Here is a 21,793-nt window from a genome sequence, read left to right on the forward strand (position 1 = left end):
TTATTTTCTGGAAGAAGTTGGTTTCACCCCTCTGGTGGCTGGCAATGGGGCCTCTGGACTTGAGCCGTGGGGACATGCCACTGACATCAACCCCCCCTTGATTAACCCCCCAAGACTGTTTAGTGAGTGCCTTGCACTCCTGACAGTGGCCCTCAGTGACTGCGGATACCTCCCTTCTTGGAAGCAGTAGTCTCCCAGCTCTTTCAATGCTGAGGAGCTGGAAAGGGCCTCACTGGGCGAATCTTGGGACCGCAGAGAGTTGTCTGGCAAGGTGGCACTGGTCGGAGGATCGGCACACCGCCAAGGAGTGGGGTGCCTGAAGCAGCCTCACAAAGTCACTGCAGCACACCATCAAGAGCTGCTGGGCCCACATCTCCAAGGTCTCCTAATGGGGGGAGATAGAGGTGTCTGTTGTGTCGTTTATGTCCAAGTAGCTCATGATTGCTTGGGTAATCTGTTTGACCACTTCCGGAGTAGGCCCCCCGAACTCTGTGGCGGATAATACTATACTCCGTGATAAGCGGAAGCAGCTGAGCCAGCAGGTACACGAGCCAGCAGGTACACGAGCTAGAGCATATACACAAACACACTGGCGCTCCACTGGTCTGGCAACAGCTAGAGATGGCATGAGCACAGCTGGCAGGGCTAGACTTGGACACGGTCGAATATGCAATGCTTAGATTTCGAAACTCCTTTTATGTAGGGGGTAGTAAGTGAGGATGACTGTTAGCCAACCATCTTTGGGCACAGCAACACACTGCTGGGGTGGAGTTCCCATAGGCACAGAATGGAGAGAAGATCGTGGGGGATGGCCCCATCACATCTACCTTTTGTGATTTCTATGAAGAACTGTAGTTGAAGCAAACCCTCCCAGGGGATGGGCCAGACCTCTACCTTTGTAGAGGTGTGGCCAGAGTGTCTGACTATAGAGCACGGGGCTCACGGTTCAATCCCCGTAACAATGTCGTAGTAGCACTACACAATACTGCGGAAGCTCTTCCAACCTTCGATGATGACATGGATGCCTTTAGCAGAGCTGCGGGATTTTGAGTGAATATCCAGAAATCACAGGCCCGTAACCTCTCAGTTCCCCCGGAGAGCTCTCCTTGCTTGGCGATATCCAGTTCAATGGCAGCCCACTTCCATTCCCTACTTGGGAATCCAGTTAGTCTTGACTATTAGAGTGACTGGGGCCCTTAACTACCAAACCCCCCTCAGGCAAATCAAGAGGGATCTGGTACAATGGAGCCTATATCCTCTCTCTTGGCCAGAAAGCCGCATTAAAAGATGACCGCTCTCCTGTGGATTCTCTTCCTTTTTTAGACACTTTTGATTGAACTTCCTGCTAGTATGATGAAGTCCCTGCAAAGGGAGTTGCATAACTTTGTTTTGGCAGGGGAAAACCTCGCATGAGCTGGGATCAGAGCTACTGGCCACCAATAGAAGGGGGACTGAGGATCCCTAAATTTATGCACTATTACCAGGCAGCGCAACTTCGCTACATGGTGGTAGAGGAATCCGAAAAACATTGGCTGTTTATGGATCGCACATTTGCAGGGACTCCTCTATGGAAAGTTCCATTTCTGTCTCGTCTTCAGAGAGCATGGGGCCTTTATTCCTCCCCGGTTACCAAACATGTCTTGAGTATATGGGACCGAGAAGCAAAACGCAAAGGCCTATCATCTTTCTCCTCTCCGCTGACACCGACTATAGGCAATACTGATTTTGCGCCGGAACTTGACCAGGGTGCATTTCACTTCTGGCAACACGGCGGCTGCCGTTCGTTTGGCCACTTCATCGATGTGTTTGAGCAATTACAAGCTAAATATGCTCTCCCGGAGTCAGAGCGGCTGTGGTATTTGCTGGTCTGGCATTGGATCACGCATCCCACACAGGGCTGGACTGGCCATAGCGGGTACCGGGCAGTTCCCCGGTAGGCCGCTAGGGTGGGGGCCGGTTTTGGGCCCCTGGTGGCCGTTTTTGTTACCGGGGTCGGCAATATCGGGCCCCGGTAACAAAATCAGCCGAAACCGGCCTTCAAAACTGCTTGGCTGCACTCCCCCTCACCCCAGGGGGGGGGGAGGCTGAGCAGTTTGCCAGGGCCGGTTTCTGTTCCCAGTCCGGCCCTGATACCACAGTCTGCCCTGGAACACAACGATCCCTTACCGTATTCAAGAAATGGCTGATAACAAAAACCACTGAGAAGCGCCTTATTACCGAATTACATGGCATACTGCAACAGGCTTTCCTAGTCCCTAACACCCCAGGGCAGAAACGTTGGGAATGGGAATGAGGGAGGCAACTGACGTCCAAAGAGGGGGAGGAAATGTACAATAGAGCACAACACATGGCATGTAACACAGCCAGCAGGGAGACGGCCATGAAAATGGTCACATATTGGTTTCTTACACCGGTCTGTCTTCATGAGGGAAACCCCACACGGAGTGCTGACCGTTGGAGACACTGTGGATCACCAACATGATGATGAAGACAACCCCCAGTCCATAGACTCAGTCGCCACCAAAGTTCAACCAGAAAGTGTCCATGGATGCCGGGGAACAGACTTAGTGACACCGGAGCTGAATGGGTATGCAGTCTGCGGTGAGGCCAGTACAATGATATAAAAACTGCCATAAATAAATCAAGGCTGAGTTCCTAATGTGTGACCTACTCAACCGCGGTGTAGGCCCGAGGCAGTGGTCAGCAGGGGCCCACAGCCACGTGTCGTTGGCTTGCGATGCACAGAGTTAGTGACACCAGAGCAGTGTTGGCAGTGTTTGATCACCTATGTAACGATGATCCTTTTTTCATACGGACTGAACCACATCTTCCTCTTACTCCTCTCCTTGAGTGCAATGATATGCACTCTGCCATACACAAATCAAGACTCAGTTCCAAGTGTGTGACCTATTCGGACTCAGTGTAGGCCGAAGCCAGTAGTCAGATACGGCCCACAGACAGGTGTCGTTCTGATGCTTTGCACAGACTTGGTGTCACCACATCGAAGGGAGTATAGTGATTTAAACTCTGCATTGATATGTGTACTTGGCCAATGTATAATCAAGACTCAGTTCCGAATGTGTGACCTACTTGACCGTAGTGTATGCAGGAGGCAGCGGTAAAGTACGTCAACGAGAAAGGAGTAAAGCGGGCCTGTGTCGCAGAAGCCGTGATGGTCTGAGGAGGCTGCCAGGGTCGTGGGCCTCGGGCTTTGAGCTTGCGCCAGCACGTAGTGGGCCCTCTTTGACACACGCCGGTGTCGGCAGGTGAGCAGTGAGGCATGGCTGCGCAGGGGCGGGCATGAGGGGTTTGGGGACCAGCAGCCCAGGGTGCAGCAGGTGCACAGGATAGCAGGCCACACCGCTCACGGCAACGGCATCAGCCTCTTGGCGAGGTGGGAGGCGCCACACTGGCAGACACGTTGGGCATTCTGGAAGAGAACCACAGCCAGAGCTACGTGCTTTTTATTCACACCCCTAAGCTGGCCTGGCGTACGCCGGGACAGCCCACTCCGCACACACTTACAAGGGGGAAAGTCACAAGCTGCATTTCCGCGATCTTCCCCACTGGCTGGGGTGACATGGTTGCGTCCACTGTCCACCACACTCCAAACACCAGCAGTGCATGTAGAGAGGGATATGTCTGTGGTCTGCATACTGCAGTCTGCCCAGCACATCTCTGCCGCACTTAGCATTGTGTACATTCTCATTCATGGGTCTCTTGCCTCCTTCGCACATGCCTGGTTCCCACCTCTCCCCACATTCCGCTATTGTGTGGCTGAGGTGCCATGCCGTTGATGGCTCATGTACATGGCTAACCAAGGTTACCACAGTAAGTTGTGCTGTCGTGTCTGGTGGGTGGGCATGTTGTATGTGATTTTGGGATGTGTGCATTGCCAGAGTTGTGAGTTGCATGATTGTGGAGTTGAGGTGTGTGGTGTGCTCATTTGGTACTTGCCAACGTGCAGTGCATTCTCATATGAGCCATGCTGGAGGTGCTGGTTGCCGTTGGACTGTCGGAAGATGAAGGTATCATGCACACCGCCTGGGTAGTTGGCGACGACATTGGTGAAGAGTCCCCGGTGGTCCACTATTGCCCGCACATTGATGGAATGCGTATGCTTTCTGTCGCGGTAATTGTGTGCAGTGTCAGCAGGGGGCACAAATAGGACATTTGTGCAGTCAATTGCCCCCAAATCATACGGGAATCCAGCTATGGCGTAGAAGCCTTGCTTGGTCTCCAGGTGTTCCTGCGCAGTGTGGGGGAAGTATAGGTACTGGGGTACCAAGCTGATGATGGCATCCAGGACAGGTGTGAGGAACTTGGATAGGGCTGGCTGTGAGACTCCTCCGACTCTGGCGGTTGTTGGTTGGAATGTCCCAGAGGCCAACAGGTGCAGCACAGCCAGCAGCTTTGTCTGAGGTGGAATGTTGGTTGTCCGCTGTGTTGGTACCGTCAGCCTGTGGGCAATGATGTTCAGGATGCGGAGGATGGTTGTCCTTTTGAGTCTGTAATGGGCAATGACATTCTCTGGTGTTAAGTCTGTGAGGCTGGTGCGTTTCCTGAAGGTCCGCTGTCTTTGTCTGCCTCTGTGGTGGTCCGGGGGGGTGGCGAGGTCCGGGGGGGTGGCGGGCCTGGGGGTGGTGGTGGTGGGTGTTGTGGCCCTGTTGGGGCTCCGAGCTGCATGATGAGTAGCTCCATGGCATCTGTTATTCTTCAGGTGTGGCTGTGGGCTGGGCTCCGTTTTCTGGTGCAGGTTGTCGTCCGACTTTGCACCAGGTGTTAATTTCCTGCTGCGAACGCGCCTTAGCGCATGTTTTGGTATCTTATAGCCGATCGGGATGGTCGTTGAGAATGTCGCAGAGTGGTGTTGTCGCGGCTTTTTGCTCGGGAACGCCTACTCTGCATCTCATTAGCTATAGTTGCCAGGGTCATCTGTGGCTATTTTTTTTACGGATGCTATCGCAGGTAAACTGGTGATATCGGCTGTTTACACCAGCTTGTGAATTGGGGCAATACATTTATCACGAATTTCGCTGCGATGAAGTGCCGATAACTCGGCGATAGATCCTTGAGAATATGCCCCATACTTTGGGTCCGGCCTCCAGACATACCGGATCACTGACAGAATATCGGAAACAGAAATATCTAGTGGACATAATATCATTTTAAAATATCAAGGATCATAATATCGAGAAGATCAGTGCAAATAGGTGAGTATAGATTTACTATTCTTAACTCCACATCTACGTACCTTGAAGATATATATATCGGCACGGTACATATATGCAGGAGCGACTCCTACTGGACAGGGGTGGTGGAGCGGGCGAGGAGGGAATGAAAAAGAAAAAAAAATACTTACCTGGCTAACGTCGGCCGCCACCGCTCTTCCACCCTCTTCTTCTCTTCTTCCTGTCTGGAGTCCAGCAACAGGAAGCACCCAGTCTCCCAGGCTTCTCTAAGCCAATCACAATGCCGCAGTGTAGCGTTGTGATTGGTCTGAGCGCTGTGGTTCAGCGCTCAGATGGAGACTGGGAACCTGGGCATGTTCTCCATCCAGATTGTTATGCAGCCTGGGTGGAGAACATGCAAAGTGCACATGAATGGGACGTCGGGCCAAACATTCATGAGCACTTTGAGTGGGCAAACCACTCCTCCCCATGGCCCCTGCTCTGTCAGTAGATAGCTGCGCCCGCATCAGGAAACAGAAAACTAAAATGATAATAACGTTAGTTATTATCATTTCAGTTTTCCTTTAACTCGTGCTCGCAGGACAGTGGGGAGGCGCTCCTCCACCTTAGCGGAGGAGCCGCCACTGCATATATATGTGGAGCTATATTTACTAAAACATCATTGTATTTGGAAGTGACATCAATGGTTTCCCATCAGAACCAAAATTAAAAGAAGCCAGCTGGAGAACTACATTTCCCATCACCCATCAGCACAGGAAGTGACACCACTGCACTTCCCTTCATCCACTAGAACAAGAAGTGATATCACTGGTTTCCAGCCAAAACCATCTTTAAAAGAAAAAGCCAAGCAAGACGATGTAATTTCCCATCATCCATTTGCATAGGAAGTGACACCACTAGATTTCTTATCATCTATCTGCACAGGAAGCGACATTACTGGTTTCCTGCCGAAACCATCTTTAGAAGAAGAGGCTAAGCAAGAAGACTGCATTTCCCATCATTTATCTACACAGGAAGTGGCACCTCTGCATGCCCCATCATCCATCTACATGGGAAGTGATATCAATGGTTTGCCACCAAAACTGTCATTAAATGGAAATACTAAGCAAGAGGACATCATCTTCCATCATCCTTTGGCACAGGAAGTGACATCATTGCCTTTCATTACACATCTACACAAGAAGTGACAACACTTTCTGCCTTCTCCCTACTTCCATCAACTTTTCGGGGCCTCCCATTGTCCTGGCATTCCCAGCAAAGGTCAGACACAGACAATTGTATCATTTGTTTGGGCCTATTGGAACCAGAAAGGGCCTTGGGTCAGAACCCCTGTCCTACTAAGATATACAAGGTAAGATGAAATCATGTGCCTCACCCAGCACCAGATACTGCTAATCCATACAATCAAAACCAGATTCAGACGACCCACCAGACCAGACATTGCAGAGCTTTTAACCTAGAGCACGCTTGATGCCCTCTTCATCACGAAAAACATGTTTCACACCCACATCTTTGCACATTCTAGACGTCCTTCCCCCAGGCTATAGCATCCTTTGTGTGGACCACGCACATAAGAATGGAGAATGCCTCTCTGTCATTAATAAGTCTTCCTGATCCTGCACCTTAGGCAAGCAAGTAACACTCAACTCCATGGAACTACTGACATGCCATTTCTGACTTTCTGCAATTCAGATCATCAACGTCCATATCATCTACAAGCCTATCAGTCATAACAAGGAGTTAATTGATGAATTCTCAGATCTCCTCACCACCCCATCCATCCAGCAGGCCGACAGCACCCTCTTGGGTGACTTCAAATTCACAGAAAACACAAGCTCAACAAAAAACATGAGACACCCTCTTCAACCTCATCACTGCACTCAACATAGTACAGCATATCACACAACCAACACACTCTGAAGGTAACATCCTCAACATTTTCTCAACATCACCAACAATCCATTGCAAACCACCCATACCTCTGTACTGGACAGAAGCCTTTGCCATTCTTAGCTCCAAGCTTAGCATTCAATCCACAAAGTAAGGTTAACACAAAAGAGAAATTCAAACCTTCAGATCCTTCAAAGACCTCTCCAAAGACAACCTAATGCTTGAACTCATCTTTCACCCTCCACATCTAACACCTTCCAAACAACTTCAAGAAAAGTCAAAGCCATTAGCATCCTCGTAATCTAAAACCTTGCTGACAATAAACAATCCATTTGCAGATAGGAAAGAAAATGGAAGGAAAACAGAACTCCGTAGGATCTCTTGATACTGAAGTCCCTCCACTCAGCACACAGACAGCTCACCACATCAGTCAAAGCAAATTACTATGCCAATACCATCAATGAAGACACCTACAGAAGCAGAAACCTGTTCAAAAACAATCAAGCACTGCATCAACCCTCTGCCAGACCCACATATACCTCACTCTGAGAAAAGTGCAATACCATCCACCTCTCCTGCTGGGATAAAATACAGAAAATCCAACAGAACAACAACAACACCAAGCCTGCTGCATCTCTTACACCCAACCATTCCTACAGAATCCGGCAATGGTCAGACTTCAAAATCCTATCGCTCCCAGATCTCACTGACATACTCAACTCCCTCAAAGCCACTTCTTATGAAGATGACGTCTTTGCATCATCCTTCTACTTACCATCGTAAATGCCTCCCTCACTGAGAAGCTCTCAAGATCGGCCAGATATTCCCACTTCTAAAGAAACCTACACTAGATCCTGATGACCTTTCCAATTAATGGCCCATCACTCTCCTACCATTCATCAGCAAGATCATTGAAACGGCAGTCTGTGTTCAACTCCAAGACCACAGCAATGCTAACCACCTTCTGCACGACAACCAGTCGGGCTCAGATCCCACTGCAGCAATGAGACTGCTGCCTTATGCATTGTTAGTTATGCCTTCTTGTCCCTAGTGATGAAGATGACCTGTGCCTCCTGACATTGCTGGACCTCTCACACGATCAAATATCCCACTCTCTTACGCACACTCTGGAGACTTGAATGGGATTCACTGGCAGCATCCTTCACTGGTTCTCCTTCTATCTTTCCAACCAACAACAGTTTGTTTGCATGGGCACCTCCAGGTCACGAAAGATTGCTATCACCTGTGCAGTCTGCTAGGGCTCCATAAGTCTCCTGTCATCGCCAAGAACAATACACAAGATGTAGTACGGTACTAGCTCAATGACATGAGCCTTGACAGCTTCGAAACTCAGCTGTCACTGAATTCCAAGTCCCTTGAATTCAGCCTGGACACCAACCTCGCCCTCACTGTCTCTTTCTCTGTCTCCAAGGACTGCCGTTTTGCTCAGGACAAGATACTAAAGCTGAGCCAATTCTGTACTCTGTCACCTCTTTACCTCTGTTGACTGGACTGCTAGGCATGTCATGACCTAGAAAAAGTTCAGTTTCAATAAAGGGGTTGGCAGACAAGTCATGATATTCAAGAGTGATTCCGAAGGAGCAATAGAAGATGTTTGTTATTCTCCTTTCTTTGTGTGTAACTCTGGGGATGTTCATTCCATAAATGTTCACAAGTTCTGAACAGCTGAGTAGGTGAGTATAGCCACATATATTGCACATATTTTATACAAATGCACATGAGTAACTGCAATGGCCGCATTCCAGGTGATAAGTGTCCCAGTCTAGTATCCAAAGACCATACATGCCAGCTTCAAACATGCCTCACTGGTACCTGAACGCCAGCAGGATCACCGTTGCTATGATCAGCGCCGAGAAGGAGAGGGCATACCCGATGGTGTAGATGACAGAGAGGGAAAGCAGCAGCTCTTCAGGAGGCTTCTGAAACAACCCAAGAAAAGACACATGGTTATTCAGGGCCCTCCATTCTTGAACCTCCAATACTGACCAGCTGTGTTCATCGCTACAAAGGAACTTCGAGGCAGCAGGCTAAATAAGGCTGTTGTGACAAAATGACCGGACAACCCCAGGCAGCTAGGCCACCCAAGGCACTTCTAGCTTTTATCTCATGGCTCAACTGCATGTTTGCTTGTGGGAAACATTTGTGGAGCCCCTGATCTCTAGGGATCCCTCCAATTGTAGATCTGGTGTGCCTGGAGAAGGAGATATAGCCTTTGATTTCCCCACTCTGGAGTCTCAAAGGTGCAGTCTCCCTTGGACCCCTCTTTACATGCCCTGGATGGTGGTAGCTTTTTTGTGTTTTGCTGTCTAGTAACTGCATACAGGCAAATTCCATCCCTCTCACCACATACATTAAGCCATATGTTAGGGACATGTGGGGGCCCCCTTGTGTTTATTAAACGTTTTGTGCTTGGATTATCACAACCTAAACTCATAGTAATTCCCTACCATTTTTTTTTTAGACTATTAGGCAAACAATAGGAGAATGTATGCTGTCTACAGAGGACACTGCATCCCCAACGTGTTCCTCCTTTGCTCTTCTTTGCTTACAGAGATGTTGCAATGGAGTACCCATCAAAGGTGTCTCACTAGAGCAGCCCCCAGAACGTTGGAGCTGGAGATCTGCCTGTAGGCCATGACCACTGCAATGTATTCAGAGGAGTGGACCTTCCATGTTTGTGCCCAAGCTTCATTGACTCTTTATTTCAACCCTGAGGTTTCCCAGTCTTTGACTGACAGCTGAATGCACCCCAACTGCCTGAAGCAACTATATAGGATGGAGCTGTCCTCTAGTCCGTGAGTACCTTTGGAGCTAGTCCTGATTTGACCCTGCTGCTGTTGGCGCTTCGGGAGCAAAAAAGACAAGTGCTGCCTGTTTCCTAATACTAGGAACTAACCATACATCCATGTTGATGCTCTGCTGGCGTAGACTGGCCTGTTTCTCCTACTTTGTCTGTTTGGAAGGCCACAGCCAGCCCAAGGGAGTGAGGCAATGACACAGCTCCTTGATGTCTTCTTTGACCATGCCCAGAGACTGGAGGAGGGCATATAAGACATCTATCGCGGGGATGAGCTAAGTTGTGGCCCTGCCTGGCAAGCACACTCCCCTTTGCACCAACATTGATTGTTTTGCTACTTCATTAACCACACTGCTATTGCGATGGTCGAGTACGAGGATGATTCGCTAAGATGCCGGATCAGGCAAGGCTTGCTTAGCCCAGGCAAAGCTTCTTGTGCCTGTCAGCTTGCATCCATTTATGTGCCCCTTTCATCACCAAAGTTGGACCGTCATGATTGGAGAAATGTCAAATCAGAGCTTATAGTGCCCATAGGTAGAGTGACATCTCCATTTTGGAGACATGCACCACTAATCCTAAACTGAACTTTAGCTTTCGTGCAGAACGTTCAAGGCTCTGGTAAGGTGCCTATGAAGATGTGTAAATGTAAGCAAAGTTATTTCATACAAAATTATCCGTACAAGCACGCAAGCAAAAAAGTGTGTCAAGTGTCGACGTTCAAACAAAGATGTCAAGATTAAATGTGAACATGCAAAATGGTGGTGTTCCTGCCCAGGCCTGATTGTGACCACATGACACCGCCTTCCTTCCTGTGGCCAATAACTACTTTTCACACTGGACACACTTCCTTTGCATGTAACCCAATATGCACATGTCATTAGCTTGTGACTTTTTATTTGTCTTCATTGCTCTAGGTGTATACGAACACTTGGGCCGTCACAAACACTAAACTTGTCCCATTGTACTTCCTTGTTTCTTAGTGGACACTCAGAGTCCAGCCCATAAAGGGACAGAGTGTCCTGGTCCCTGCTACCTGGCACCGTCCATCCTGGTAGTGTTGACATTCTGCAGCTCATGTGGCGTCCTCCTAAGCAGAACTATTTTTTTTACAAATTACGTAGCAACACATATATATGTTTACATAATACCATAGGGTCTCTGAACCTCTTAGCTGAAGTCTAAGGACCTGTTACCACTGCTGATCCCAGCTACCATTTCAATTTTTTCTCCCTCCTGCTCTACGGATTAAGTCCCTCTGTACCTTCTGCCGCTTCCCTGCCGGGTTTTGGTCTTTCAGTGTTCGCTGTCCCTGCTCTACCACTTCAAGCGTTCTTTTTTATGCTGCCCGTACTCTGTCCAAGCTGACTTCCCTTCAGACACCGACTTTGCACTGCGGTTAACATACAGCGTTCAAGCACACAGAAATGCACACACACGTGCGAAGCATGCGCGCACACACCTATGCTTGAAGAATACCTCTTCTGCTGTGTGTGATGAAGCTTGCAGAGTTGCTTTCTCTGTTTTACTATAGTGTATGTGAAGTGCCCTCGCACTGCTGCGGCCATCTGCCCTGTGTCTCTCTCTCTGTCTTAGAGAAGCTTGCACCTCTGCTGCCCACACTTCTGCTGTGTGTGATGAAGCTTGCAGGGCTGCTATCTCTGTTTTACTTATTCTATGTGTGAGGGACCCTCACACTGATGCTTCCACCTGCCCTGTGTCTCTCTCTGTCTTAGAGAATCTTGCACCTCTGCTGCCCACGCTGCACCTCTTCTGCTGTGTGTGATGAAGCTTGCAGAGCTTCATTCCCTGTTTTAATTATTCTATGTGTGAAGTGGCCTCGCACTGCTGGTGCCACCTGCGCTGTGTCTCTATCTTAGAGAAGCTTGCACCTCTGCTGCCCATGCTGTACCTCTTATGCTGTGTGTGATGAAGCTTGCAGAGCTGCTTTCACTGTTTTACTTATTCTATGTGTGAGGTGGCCTCACACTGCTGGTGCCACCTGCTCTGTGTGTCTCTCTCTATCTTAGAAAAGGTTGCACCTCTGCTGTCCATGCTGTACCTCTTCTGCTGTGTGTGATGAAGCTTGCAGAGTTGCTTTCTCTATTTTACTTATTATATGTTTGAGGTGGCCTCGCACTGCTGCTGCCACCTACCCTGTGTCTCTCTCTGTCTTAGAGAATCTTGCACCTCTGCTGCTCACGCTGCACCTCTTCTGGTGTTTGTGATGAAGCTTGCAGAGCTGCTTTCTCTGTTTTACTTATTCTATGTGTGAGGTGGCCTCGCACTGCTGCTACCACCTGCCCTGTGTCTCTCTCTGTCTTAGAGAATCTTGCACCTCTGCTGCCCACGCTGCACCTCTTCTGCTGTGTGTGATGAAGCTTTCAGAGCTGCTATCTCTGTTTTACTTATTCTATGTGTGAGGGACCCTCACACTGATGCTTCCACCTGCCCTGGGTCACTTTCTCTCTGTCTTAGAGAAGCTTGCACCTCTGCTGCCCATGCTGCACCTCTTCTGCTGTGTGTGATGAAGCTTGCAGAGCTGCTTTCTCTGTTTTACTTATTCTATGTGTGAGGTGGCCTCGCACTGCTGGTGCCACCTGCGCTGTGTCTCTCTCTATCTTAGAGAAGCTTGCACCTCTGCTGCTCACGCTGTCCCTCTTCTACTGTGTGTGATGAAGCTTGAAGAGTTGCTTTCTCTATTTACCTTTTCTATGTGTAAGGTGGCCTCACACTGCTGCTGCCACCTGCCCTGTGTCTCTCTCTGTCTTAGAGAAGCTTGCAACTCTGCTGCCCACGCTGCACCTCTTCTGCTCTGTGTGATGAAGCTTGCAGAGCTGCTATCTCTGGTTTACTTATTCTATGTGTGAGGGACCCTCACACTGATGCTTCCACCTCCCCTGGGTCTCTCTCTCTGTCTTAGAGAAGCCTGCACCTCTGCTGCCCATGCCGCACCTCTTCTGCTGTGTGTGATGAAGCTTGCAGAGCTGCTTTCTCTGTTTTACTTATTCTATGTGTGAGGTGGCCTCACACTGCTGGTGCCACCTGCGCTGTGTCTCTCTCTATCTTAGAGAAGCTTGCACCTTTGCTGCCCATGCTGTCCCTCTTCTGCTGTGTGTGATGAAGCTTGCAGAGTTGCTTTCTCTATTTACCTTTTCTATGTGTAAGGTGGCATCGCACTGCTGCTGCCACCTGCCCTGTGTCTCTCTCTGTCTTAGAGAAGCTTGCACCTCTGCTGCCCACACTGCACCTCTTCTGCTGTGTGTGATGAAGCTTGCAGAGCTGCTAACTCTGTTTTACTTATTTGATGTGTGAGGGAGCCTCACACTGATGCTTCCACCTGCCCTGGGTCTGTCTCTCTCTGTCTTAGAGACGCTTGCTCCTCTGCTGCCCATGCTGCACCTCTTCTGCTGTGTGTGATGAAGCTTGCAGAGCTGCTTTCTCTGTTTTACTTATTCTATGTGTGAGGTGGCCTCGCACTGCTGGTGCCACCTGCGCTGTGTCTCTCTCTATCTTAGAGAAGCTTGCACCTCTGCTGCTCACGCTGTCCCTCTTCTACTGTGTGTGATGAAGCTTGAAGAGTTGCTTTCTCTATTTACCTTTTCTATGTGTAAGGTGGCCTCACACTGCTGCTGCCACCTGCCCTGTGTCTCTCTCTGTCTTAGAGAAGCTTGCAACTCTGCTGCCCACGCTGCACCTCTTCTGCTCTGTGTGATGAAGCTTGCAGAGCTGCTATCTCTGGTTTACTTATTCTATGTGTGAGGGACCCTCACACTGATGCTTCCACCTCCCCTGGGTCTCTCTCTCTGTCTTAGAGAAGCCTGCACCTCTGCTGCCCATGCCGCACCTCTTCTGCTGTGTGTGATGAAGCTTGCAGAGCTGCTTTCTCTGTTTTACTTATTCTATGTGTGAGGTGGCCTCACACTGCTGGTGCCACCTGCGCTGTGTCTCTCTCTATCTTAGAGAAGCTTGCACCTTTGCTGCCCACGCTGCCCCTCTTCTGCTGTGTGTGATGAAGCTTGCAGAGTTGCTTTCTCTATTTACCTTGACTATGTGTAAGGTGGCATCGCACTGCTGCTGCCACATGCCCTGTGTCTCTCTCTGTCTTAGAGAAGCTTGCACCTTTGCTGCCCACGCTGCACCTCTTCTGCTGTGTGTGATGAAGCTTGCAGAGCTGCTATCTCTGTTTTACTTATTCTATGTGTGAGGGAGCCTCACACTGATGCTTCCACCTGCCCTGGGTCTGTCTCTCTCTGTCTTCGAGACGTTAGCACCTCTGCTGCCCACGCTGCACCTCTTCTGCTGTGTGTGATGAAGCTTGCAGAGCTGCTATCGCTGTTTTACTTATTCTATGTGTGAGGGACCCTCACACTGATGCTTCCACCTGCCCTGGGTCTCTCTCTCTCTGTCCTAGAGAAGCCTGCACTTCTGCTGCCCATGCTGCACCTCTTCTGCTGTGTGTGATGAAGCTTGCAGAGCTGATTTCACTGTTTTACTTATTCTATGTGTGAGGTGGCCTCACACTGCTGGTGCCACCTGCTCTGTGTGTCTCTCTCTGTCTTAGAGAATCTTGCACCTCTGCTGTCCATGCTGTACCTCTTCTGCTGTGTGTGATGAAGCTTGCAGAGTTGCTTTCTCTATTTTACTTATTATATGTTTGAGGTGGCCTCGCACTGCTGCTACCACCTGCCCTGTGTCTCTCTCTGTCTTAGAGAATCTTGCACCTCTGCTGCCCACGCTGCACCTCTTCTGCTGTGTGTGATGAAGCTTGCAGAGCTGCTTTCTCTGTTTTACTATAGTGTATGTGAAGTGCCCTCGCACTGCTGCGGCCATCCGCCCTGGGTCTCTCTCTGTCTTAGAGAAGCTTGCACCTCTACTGCCCACGCTGCACCTCTTCTGCTGTGTGTGATGAAGCTTTCAGAGCTGCTATCTCTGTTTTACTTATTCTATGTGTGAGGGACCCTCACACTGATGCTTCCACCTGCCCTGGGTCACTTTCTCTCTGTCTTAGAGAAGCTTGCACCTCTGCTGCCCACGCTGCACCTCTTCTGCTGTGTGTGATGAAGCTTGCAGAGCTGCTTTCTCTGTTTTACTATAGTGTATGTGAGGTGCCCTCGCACTGCTGCGGCCACCTGCCCTGGGTCTCTCTCTGTCTTAGAGAAGCTTGCACCTCTACTGCCCATGCTGTATTGTATTGTATTGTATATCGATTTGTATAGCGCGATTGCTGCCCCACGGGCGTCCAAGCGCTAGGTATGTAGACAGGGCTGGGCGGTGCAACAGAAGTTTAGGACTCGTTGGACCTGGCAAACAGAAGGGGTCTTCAATTGTTTGCGAAAGGAGAGCAAGTTAGGGTTGGACCGGAGTTGTAGAGGAAGTGAGTTCCACAGTTTTGAGGCGTTCAGGGTGAACATCCTGCCTCCAGTTCTAGCTCTCTTAACTTTCGGCACCACGGCCAAGAAAGCCTCCGTGGAGCGAAGATTTCTGCTTCGGTGGTACGGGTGACTAGGTTGTCATTTATTGCTGGACCTGTTTTCCAGAAGGCTCGATGTGAAATACACAATGCCTTAAAAGCCACTCTCTGCTTCACCGGCAGCCAGTGTAGACTTTTTAGTCCAGGTCTGGCTGACTGCGTACGTGGGATCTTAAGCAGGGTACGGGCTGCGCAGTTCTGTACCACCTGTAGCTTCCGTAGGGTCATCTCAGGCGCTCCCACGTAGAGAGCGTTATTAAAATCCAGCCGGGACTGTATCAGGCCTTGTACTGCCACCTGTTTGGCCTCCATTGGTAAAAGGGGCAAAACTTTCCTGAGTGTTCTGAGCAGGCCGAAGCATGTGGCAGATAGCTTAGTGGCCTGGGGGGTAAATTTAAGACTTTTGTCCAACCAAATTCCCAGGCTCTTTACACTTTCTTTGGGGGTAGGGGGAGTGCCCAGGCAGGAAGGCCATAAGGAGATAAATGGCACTGGCGACACTGGGCCCAGGAGCATAAGCTCAGTTTTATCCCCGTTGAGCTTTAAGGAGGAAGCTGTCATCCACCCTTTAACCTCCTCTAGACATTTCATCAGGCCTTGCGGGGTTTGCCTGTTGCCCTCCTGCGTCAGTGAAACCACTAGCTGGGTATCGTCCGCGTATGATATGATCTTAATACCGTGCGGTTCGACGACCCCAGCCAGTGGTCTCATGTATGTGTTGAACAACGCAGGGCTCAAGGAGGAGCCCTGCGGAACCCCACAACTCAGTGATTTGCTGACTGACACTGTGTCCCCGTCAAAGATCTGGAAAGATCTGTTAGTCAGGAAAGAATCAAGCCACCTCAGTGCATTGCCTGTTACCCCGATGTTGAGGAGACGGTTCAGTAAGGTGGTATAACTGACCGTGTCGAAGGCTGCACTTAGGTCAAGGAGGATCACTGCCACTGATCCTCCTTGATCCAGTATCCTGCGTGACTCTTCGGTGACTGCCAACAGCGCAGTTTCAGTTCCGTGCTTGGGTCTAAAGCCTGTCTGGGTCGTGTCTAATAGCAGGTTGTTCTCAAGGAACTGAATTAGCTGGGTATTTATGTGTTTTTCCAAGATCTTACTTGCCCAAGGGAGCAATGAGATTGGGCGATAACTGGCGTGATCTTCTGGGTCAAGATTCGGTTTTTTTAATAGTGCCCTACCATGGCTCTTTTCCATACAGTGGGCACTATGCAAGATGAGATGGAAGAATTTAATAGATCCAAGATTACGGGCAGAGTGATTTGACTTGCCCGCAACATGATCTCCGGTGGAGCTGGGTCAAGTGGAGAGCCAGATTTGACTTGCCAAGCCAGTTTATTCAAGGTGTCGAGGTCTAGAGGTGGGAAATGTTCAAGAGTTGGCTGGTCTGGGAGAGTGGAGTGACTCGAGAGTGTTTGCTCAGCTCCTCCAGAATTTGAGGCTACTGTCGGAAAAGAAGAATAAATCTGGGAAACTTTATTATGGAAGAATTTCGCTAGCTCGTTGCACTGATCTTGCGTTTTTGGCAGGGGTATGGCTGTGTTTAATCTAGTGCATTTTTTTACCAAGTGAAAGATTTCCTTGGGTTTGGATTTAGCTTCCATAATTTTATCTGCGAAGTAGGCAGCCTGGGCCGTCCTTACCCTATCTCTATAGGCCTTGATTGCCTCTCTATATTGAAGCTTTTTTTCGGGTAGGAAATCTAGGCGCCACGCTCTCTCTCGTTTCCTACAGAGGCGTTTTTTCTCCCTTAAGGTGTCTGAGAACCAGGGAGCTGATTTATGCAGCCTCTTTAATGTAAATCTCCGACAAGGGAGAATAGTCTCCAATGAGTTAGTGATCCAACCCTCATAATCCTTATTCGCCAAGTTGGGGTCTGTGCAGAGGGATGGGCGGGTGGAATCTAAGTTGCTGCACCACACCTCCATGGGAAGTTTAGGCCAGTTCCTCTTAGCTTTCACTTGGGGGGCGGGCGGGGGGGATTTACGAGTGAACCAGGTCAGCGGGACTAAGAAGTGATCGGACCAGGGAAGGGGAGTGGGTTGGCCCACCATCAGCTCAGTACAGTTGCTAAAGATCGGGTCAAGTAAATTGCCCTTTTCATGGGTATGGGCTGTGACATGCTGGATTAACTGTAAGGCTGCCAGATCGGTCTGTGGGAGTATTGAAATGGAAATTAAGATCTCCTAGCACTGTATAGTTAGCTAAAGACATGGCTCGTTTAGCTATGATATCTGGAAGAGATCTGTGGAACATTTTGGCCGGCTCTGGGGGACGGTATATTAGAGTGCCAGAGAAAGAGCTATTAGCAGTGAAGTCAATACTAAATGCTAAGCTCTCGCATTCGGGGATGGGTTCAGTTGTAGTGCGGCATTGGTACTGGTCTTTCAGTATAATAGCCAAACCTCCTCCTCTCCCCTCTGTCCGGTCCAGTCTGTGGATTTGAAAGCCAGAGGGTAAGGCTGAGATTATGTGTGGCTCTGATTGGGGGGTGAGCCATGTTTCCGTCAAAAAGACGGCGTCCGGCTTGCGCTCCTCTAGCAATAGGGCGATTTGTGTGCTATGTCTCGGGAGTGACCTGCAGTTTAGCAAATACATGTGGTACTCCTGCGTCGTGGCTAATACTGTGGTGTTATAGAAAGAGTGTTTACATCCAAGGCAATGGGGGGGAAGTTCAGCTGGTGAATAGATGTGAGCGCAGTGAACAGCCACCATAGCCCCTATGTTATGGATGTCTGCTGAGCTATACGTCCTGACCTGCGGTAAGAGGGGGCCAGGGATTGTGGTCCCTGGTCCCGGTTGGTCGCGGACGGGCGCAGACGGGCTTGCCTTTGGTGCGCCTTCGGCGCACCGCCGGCGCGCCCGCTGCGCCCGTCCGCTGCGCTTCCGGAAACAGCACATCCTTATATATAGCAGATAGGGGGGCGTGGCCTAGGTGAGAGGGCGGTGCCCGGGGGTCACGGCGCTTCTCCTTCCACCCACTGCAGCGCCTGACTCGGCTGCGTGGTGAGGGGAATTACAAGGGAGCAATGAGGTGAGGTTCCTTCTAAAAATACACAGGAAATCACGATGCAATACAATACAATTTTAAAAATATATCTAAAATCTATCTCGCTCCCGGCATCCACCTCAGAGCTCTGTCTAATGAAAACGCTGGCCGAAATGCGTGCCTAAAATAGTCAAGGGGGCGTGGCCTAGGTGAGTGGGCGGTGCCCGGGGGTCACGGCGCTTCTCCTTCCACCCACTGCAGCGCCTGACTCGGCTGCGTGGTGAGGGGAATTACAAGGGAGCAATGAGGTGAGGTTCCTTCTAAAAATACACAGGAAATCACGATGCAATACAATACAATTTTAAAAATATATCTAAAATCTATCTCGCTCCCGGCATCCGCCTCAGAGCTCTGTCTAATGAAAACGCTGGCCGAAATGGCGCCTAAAATAGTCAAGGGGGCGTGGCCTAGGTGAGTGGGCGGTGCCCGGGGTCACGGCGCTTCTCCTTCCACCCACTGCAGCGCCTGACTCGGCTGCGTGGTGAGGGGAATTACAAGGGAGCAATGAGGTGAGGTTCCTTCTAAAAATACACAGGAAATCACGATGCAATACAATACAATTTTAAAAATATATCTAAAATCTATCTCGCTCTCGGCATCCGCCTCAGAGCTCTGTCTAATGACAGAGATAGCTGCTCTGCAAGCCTCATCACACACAGCAGAAGAGGTGCAGCGTGAGCAGCAGAGGTGCAAGCTTCTCTAAGACAGAGAGAGACACAGGGCAGGTGGCAGCAGCAGTGTGAGGGTCTCACACACATAATAAGTAAAGTTCTGTAAGCTGCTGCCACCTGCCCTGTGTCTCTCTCTGTCTTAGAGAAGCTTGCACGTCTGCTGCCCACGCTGCACCTCTTCTGCTGTGTGTGATGAAGCTTGGAGAGCTGCTATCTCTGTACTACCTATTCTGAGTATGATTGACTCTCATGCTGCTGCTGCTTGCCCTGTACTCCTTATTGTCTTAAATACGCTTGCACTGCTTCTGCCCAGCTGTACCTCTTCTGCTCTGTGTGTGAGAGAGAATGCAGGGCTGCTCTCTGTGTTTTAGCTATTCCTTGTGTAAGGGACTCTCACATTGCAGCTGCTGCCTACCCTGTAGCGCTTATTGTCTAAGAGAAGCTTGGGGTATTGCTGCCTATGTGGTACCTCTTCTGCTGTGTGTGTGTGTGTGATGAAGCTTACAGAACTTTACTTATTATGTGTGTGAGACCCTCACACTGCTGCTGCCACCTGCCCTGTGTCTCTCTCTGTCTTAGAGAAGCTTGCACCTCTGCTGCTCATGCTGCACCTCTTCTGCTGTGTGTGATGAGGCTTGCAGAGCAGCTATCTCTGTTTTACTTATTCTGTGTGTGTGGGACCCTCACACTGAGGCTTCCACCTGCCGTGTCTCTCTCTGTCTTAGAAAAGCTTGCACCTCTGCTGCACATGCTGGACCTATTTTGCTGTGTGTGATGAAGCTTGCGGAGCTGCTATCTCTGTTTAACTATAGTGTGTGTGAGGTGCCTTTGCTCTGTTGCTGCCACCTGCCCTGTGTCTCTCTCTGTCTTAGAGAAGCTTGCACCTCTGCTGCCCACGTTGCACCTCTTTTGCTGTGTGATGAAGGTTGTAGAGCTGCTTTCTCTGTTTTACTGTAGTGTTTATGAGGTGCCCTTCCACTGCTCCTACCACCTGCCCTGCACCACTCATTGTCTTAGAGAAGCTTGCACTGTGGCTGCCCACACTGTACCTTTGTTGTATGAGGTGCTTGGCAAAACCTTCTTGAAAAAAAAATTCAGAAGGATATAAAGCTGATTATTGGTAGAGATATCTTTTATATTAAGTGTTTTGCATCTATATCAACATTAACATGTAACAAATAAATGTATTGTGCATTATTCACATTTAGACTTATCATAGCTAATGCAGGTCTGTATTTTAAAATGACTATCATCAGGTTGCCATCATCATATAAAGTAGGGGCCACTCGGCCCCCACGCCCACATGGCAGTGCGGCGCCCCCCCTCCCCCGGCCTTTCGGTGTTGGGGGTGTGTCGCGGGGCGATGACGCACGCGGCGCGCCCCCAACACCGATTGGTCGATGACTTTGACTGACCCGGAAGCCGACATTCGGCTTCCGGGGCAGGGGGGGGCGCGACAATCGGGGTGCGGGCCCCCAGTGCGTCGGCTGCCTCCTTTATAAGGCACTGGGAGCGGGGGGGCGCCCTCTTGCTCCTGGCTCGCTCCCCGCGTCTGCCGTGTGCCCCACGCTCGGGCGGATTAATTAGATAGCCGCTGTTTTGCCCTGGTTGTAGTTGGGGGGGTATTGCCATCCTCTCAGGATCATTCAGCCGAAGCATTGAAACTGGTTGAGATGATTAAGTTGGCCAGGGCGGGGGAAGGGGCACCATTGGCACCACTTACTCCCCTAACAGGTTCTACCAGCGGGCAAACGGCGAAGAAGGATGGGGCGACGTCGCAAGGTATTGACAATGGTAAGGAGGTGGCTTTGCCATTTATTAAAGATGGTGCTATACTGTCAAGGAAGGAGAATTTGGGGCAACATGTGTCTCAGGCTGTGAAAGAGATGATCTGGGCGGGCAAATATGTCAACATTTTCTCCTTGCTGCTCGATAATAGGGAACTGGAATACGCAAAGTCACAAAAGGAATGGATGTTGCCCAGTGAATGGAGAACAGAGTTGGTTAAGTTCAGGGTTGAGGAGACATTTGTTAACTGGATGAGGGCCTTTTCCGTGTTTAGTGCCATTACAGCTGAAAGGTCGCCCAATTTACAAGCTGAAATGGCCTGCTACCAGAGCAGGATTGCCATGTGGAGCGAGACACAAGTGGGGAATGGGTGGAAAGAGTATGACATTTCATTCAGGAAAGCTAAGGAATTCAATCCTTCTCTAGCGTGGGATGTGGTGGATTCCTTGTCATGGTACAACCAGATATCTAGGGGGGCAGCTGCGATGGGGGCAACCACTTCTCAGAAAATATACCCGGCCAAGCCGCAACAGCCCTTTCGGCATGCGCAGGGAGGTGAGGTTCCCGGAAAGGGCAAGGGTTGGGGTGAGAAAAAGGGCGTATGTTGGGATTTCAACAAACGGTCCTGCACTAGGGCAGCGGGCACATGTAAGTTCAAGCACGCCTGTTTATTGTGCGGGCACCCCTCACACCCAGAGACTTCCTGCAGATTTAAGGGTGGCAACCAGGGCTCCAGGGGGAGAAGGAAACATGAATAGGCTAGAGGAGGGTTTAGTATCGCACACTCCTATTGACGTCATGGGAATGAATCCCTGGCTGAACAGATACCCAGATCACGCGGCGGCTAAATTACTTCAGGAGGGATTTTCTTGGGGTTTCAGGATACCGGCGGGAGGGTACACAGGT

General features: G+C 50.0%; 1 protein-coding gene across 1 annotated transcript in view; it reads right to left on the minus strand.

Annotated features, from left to right (window-relative positions):
• Positions 1–21,793, minus strand: part of GLP1R (glucagon like peptide 1 receptor) — a 1,134,570-nt gene that overhangs the window by 539,296 nt on the left and 573,481 nt on the right. Inside the window, exon 5 of the mRNA XM_085609494.1 lies at positions 8,916–9,022. Coding sequence (XP_085465620.1) covers positions 8,916–9,022 — 107 coding nt within the window. The remainder of the gene's footprint in view (positions 1–8,915; positions 9,023–21,793) is intronic.

The sequence above is a fragment of the Triturus cristatus genome, chromosome 6, assembly GCF_964204655.1.
Source record: "Triturus cristatus chromosome 6, aTriCri1.1, whole genome shotgun sequence".
Taxonomy (NCBI): Eukaryota; Metazoa; Chordata; class Amphibia; order Caudata; family Salamandridae; genus Triturus; species Triturus cristatus.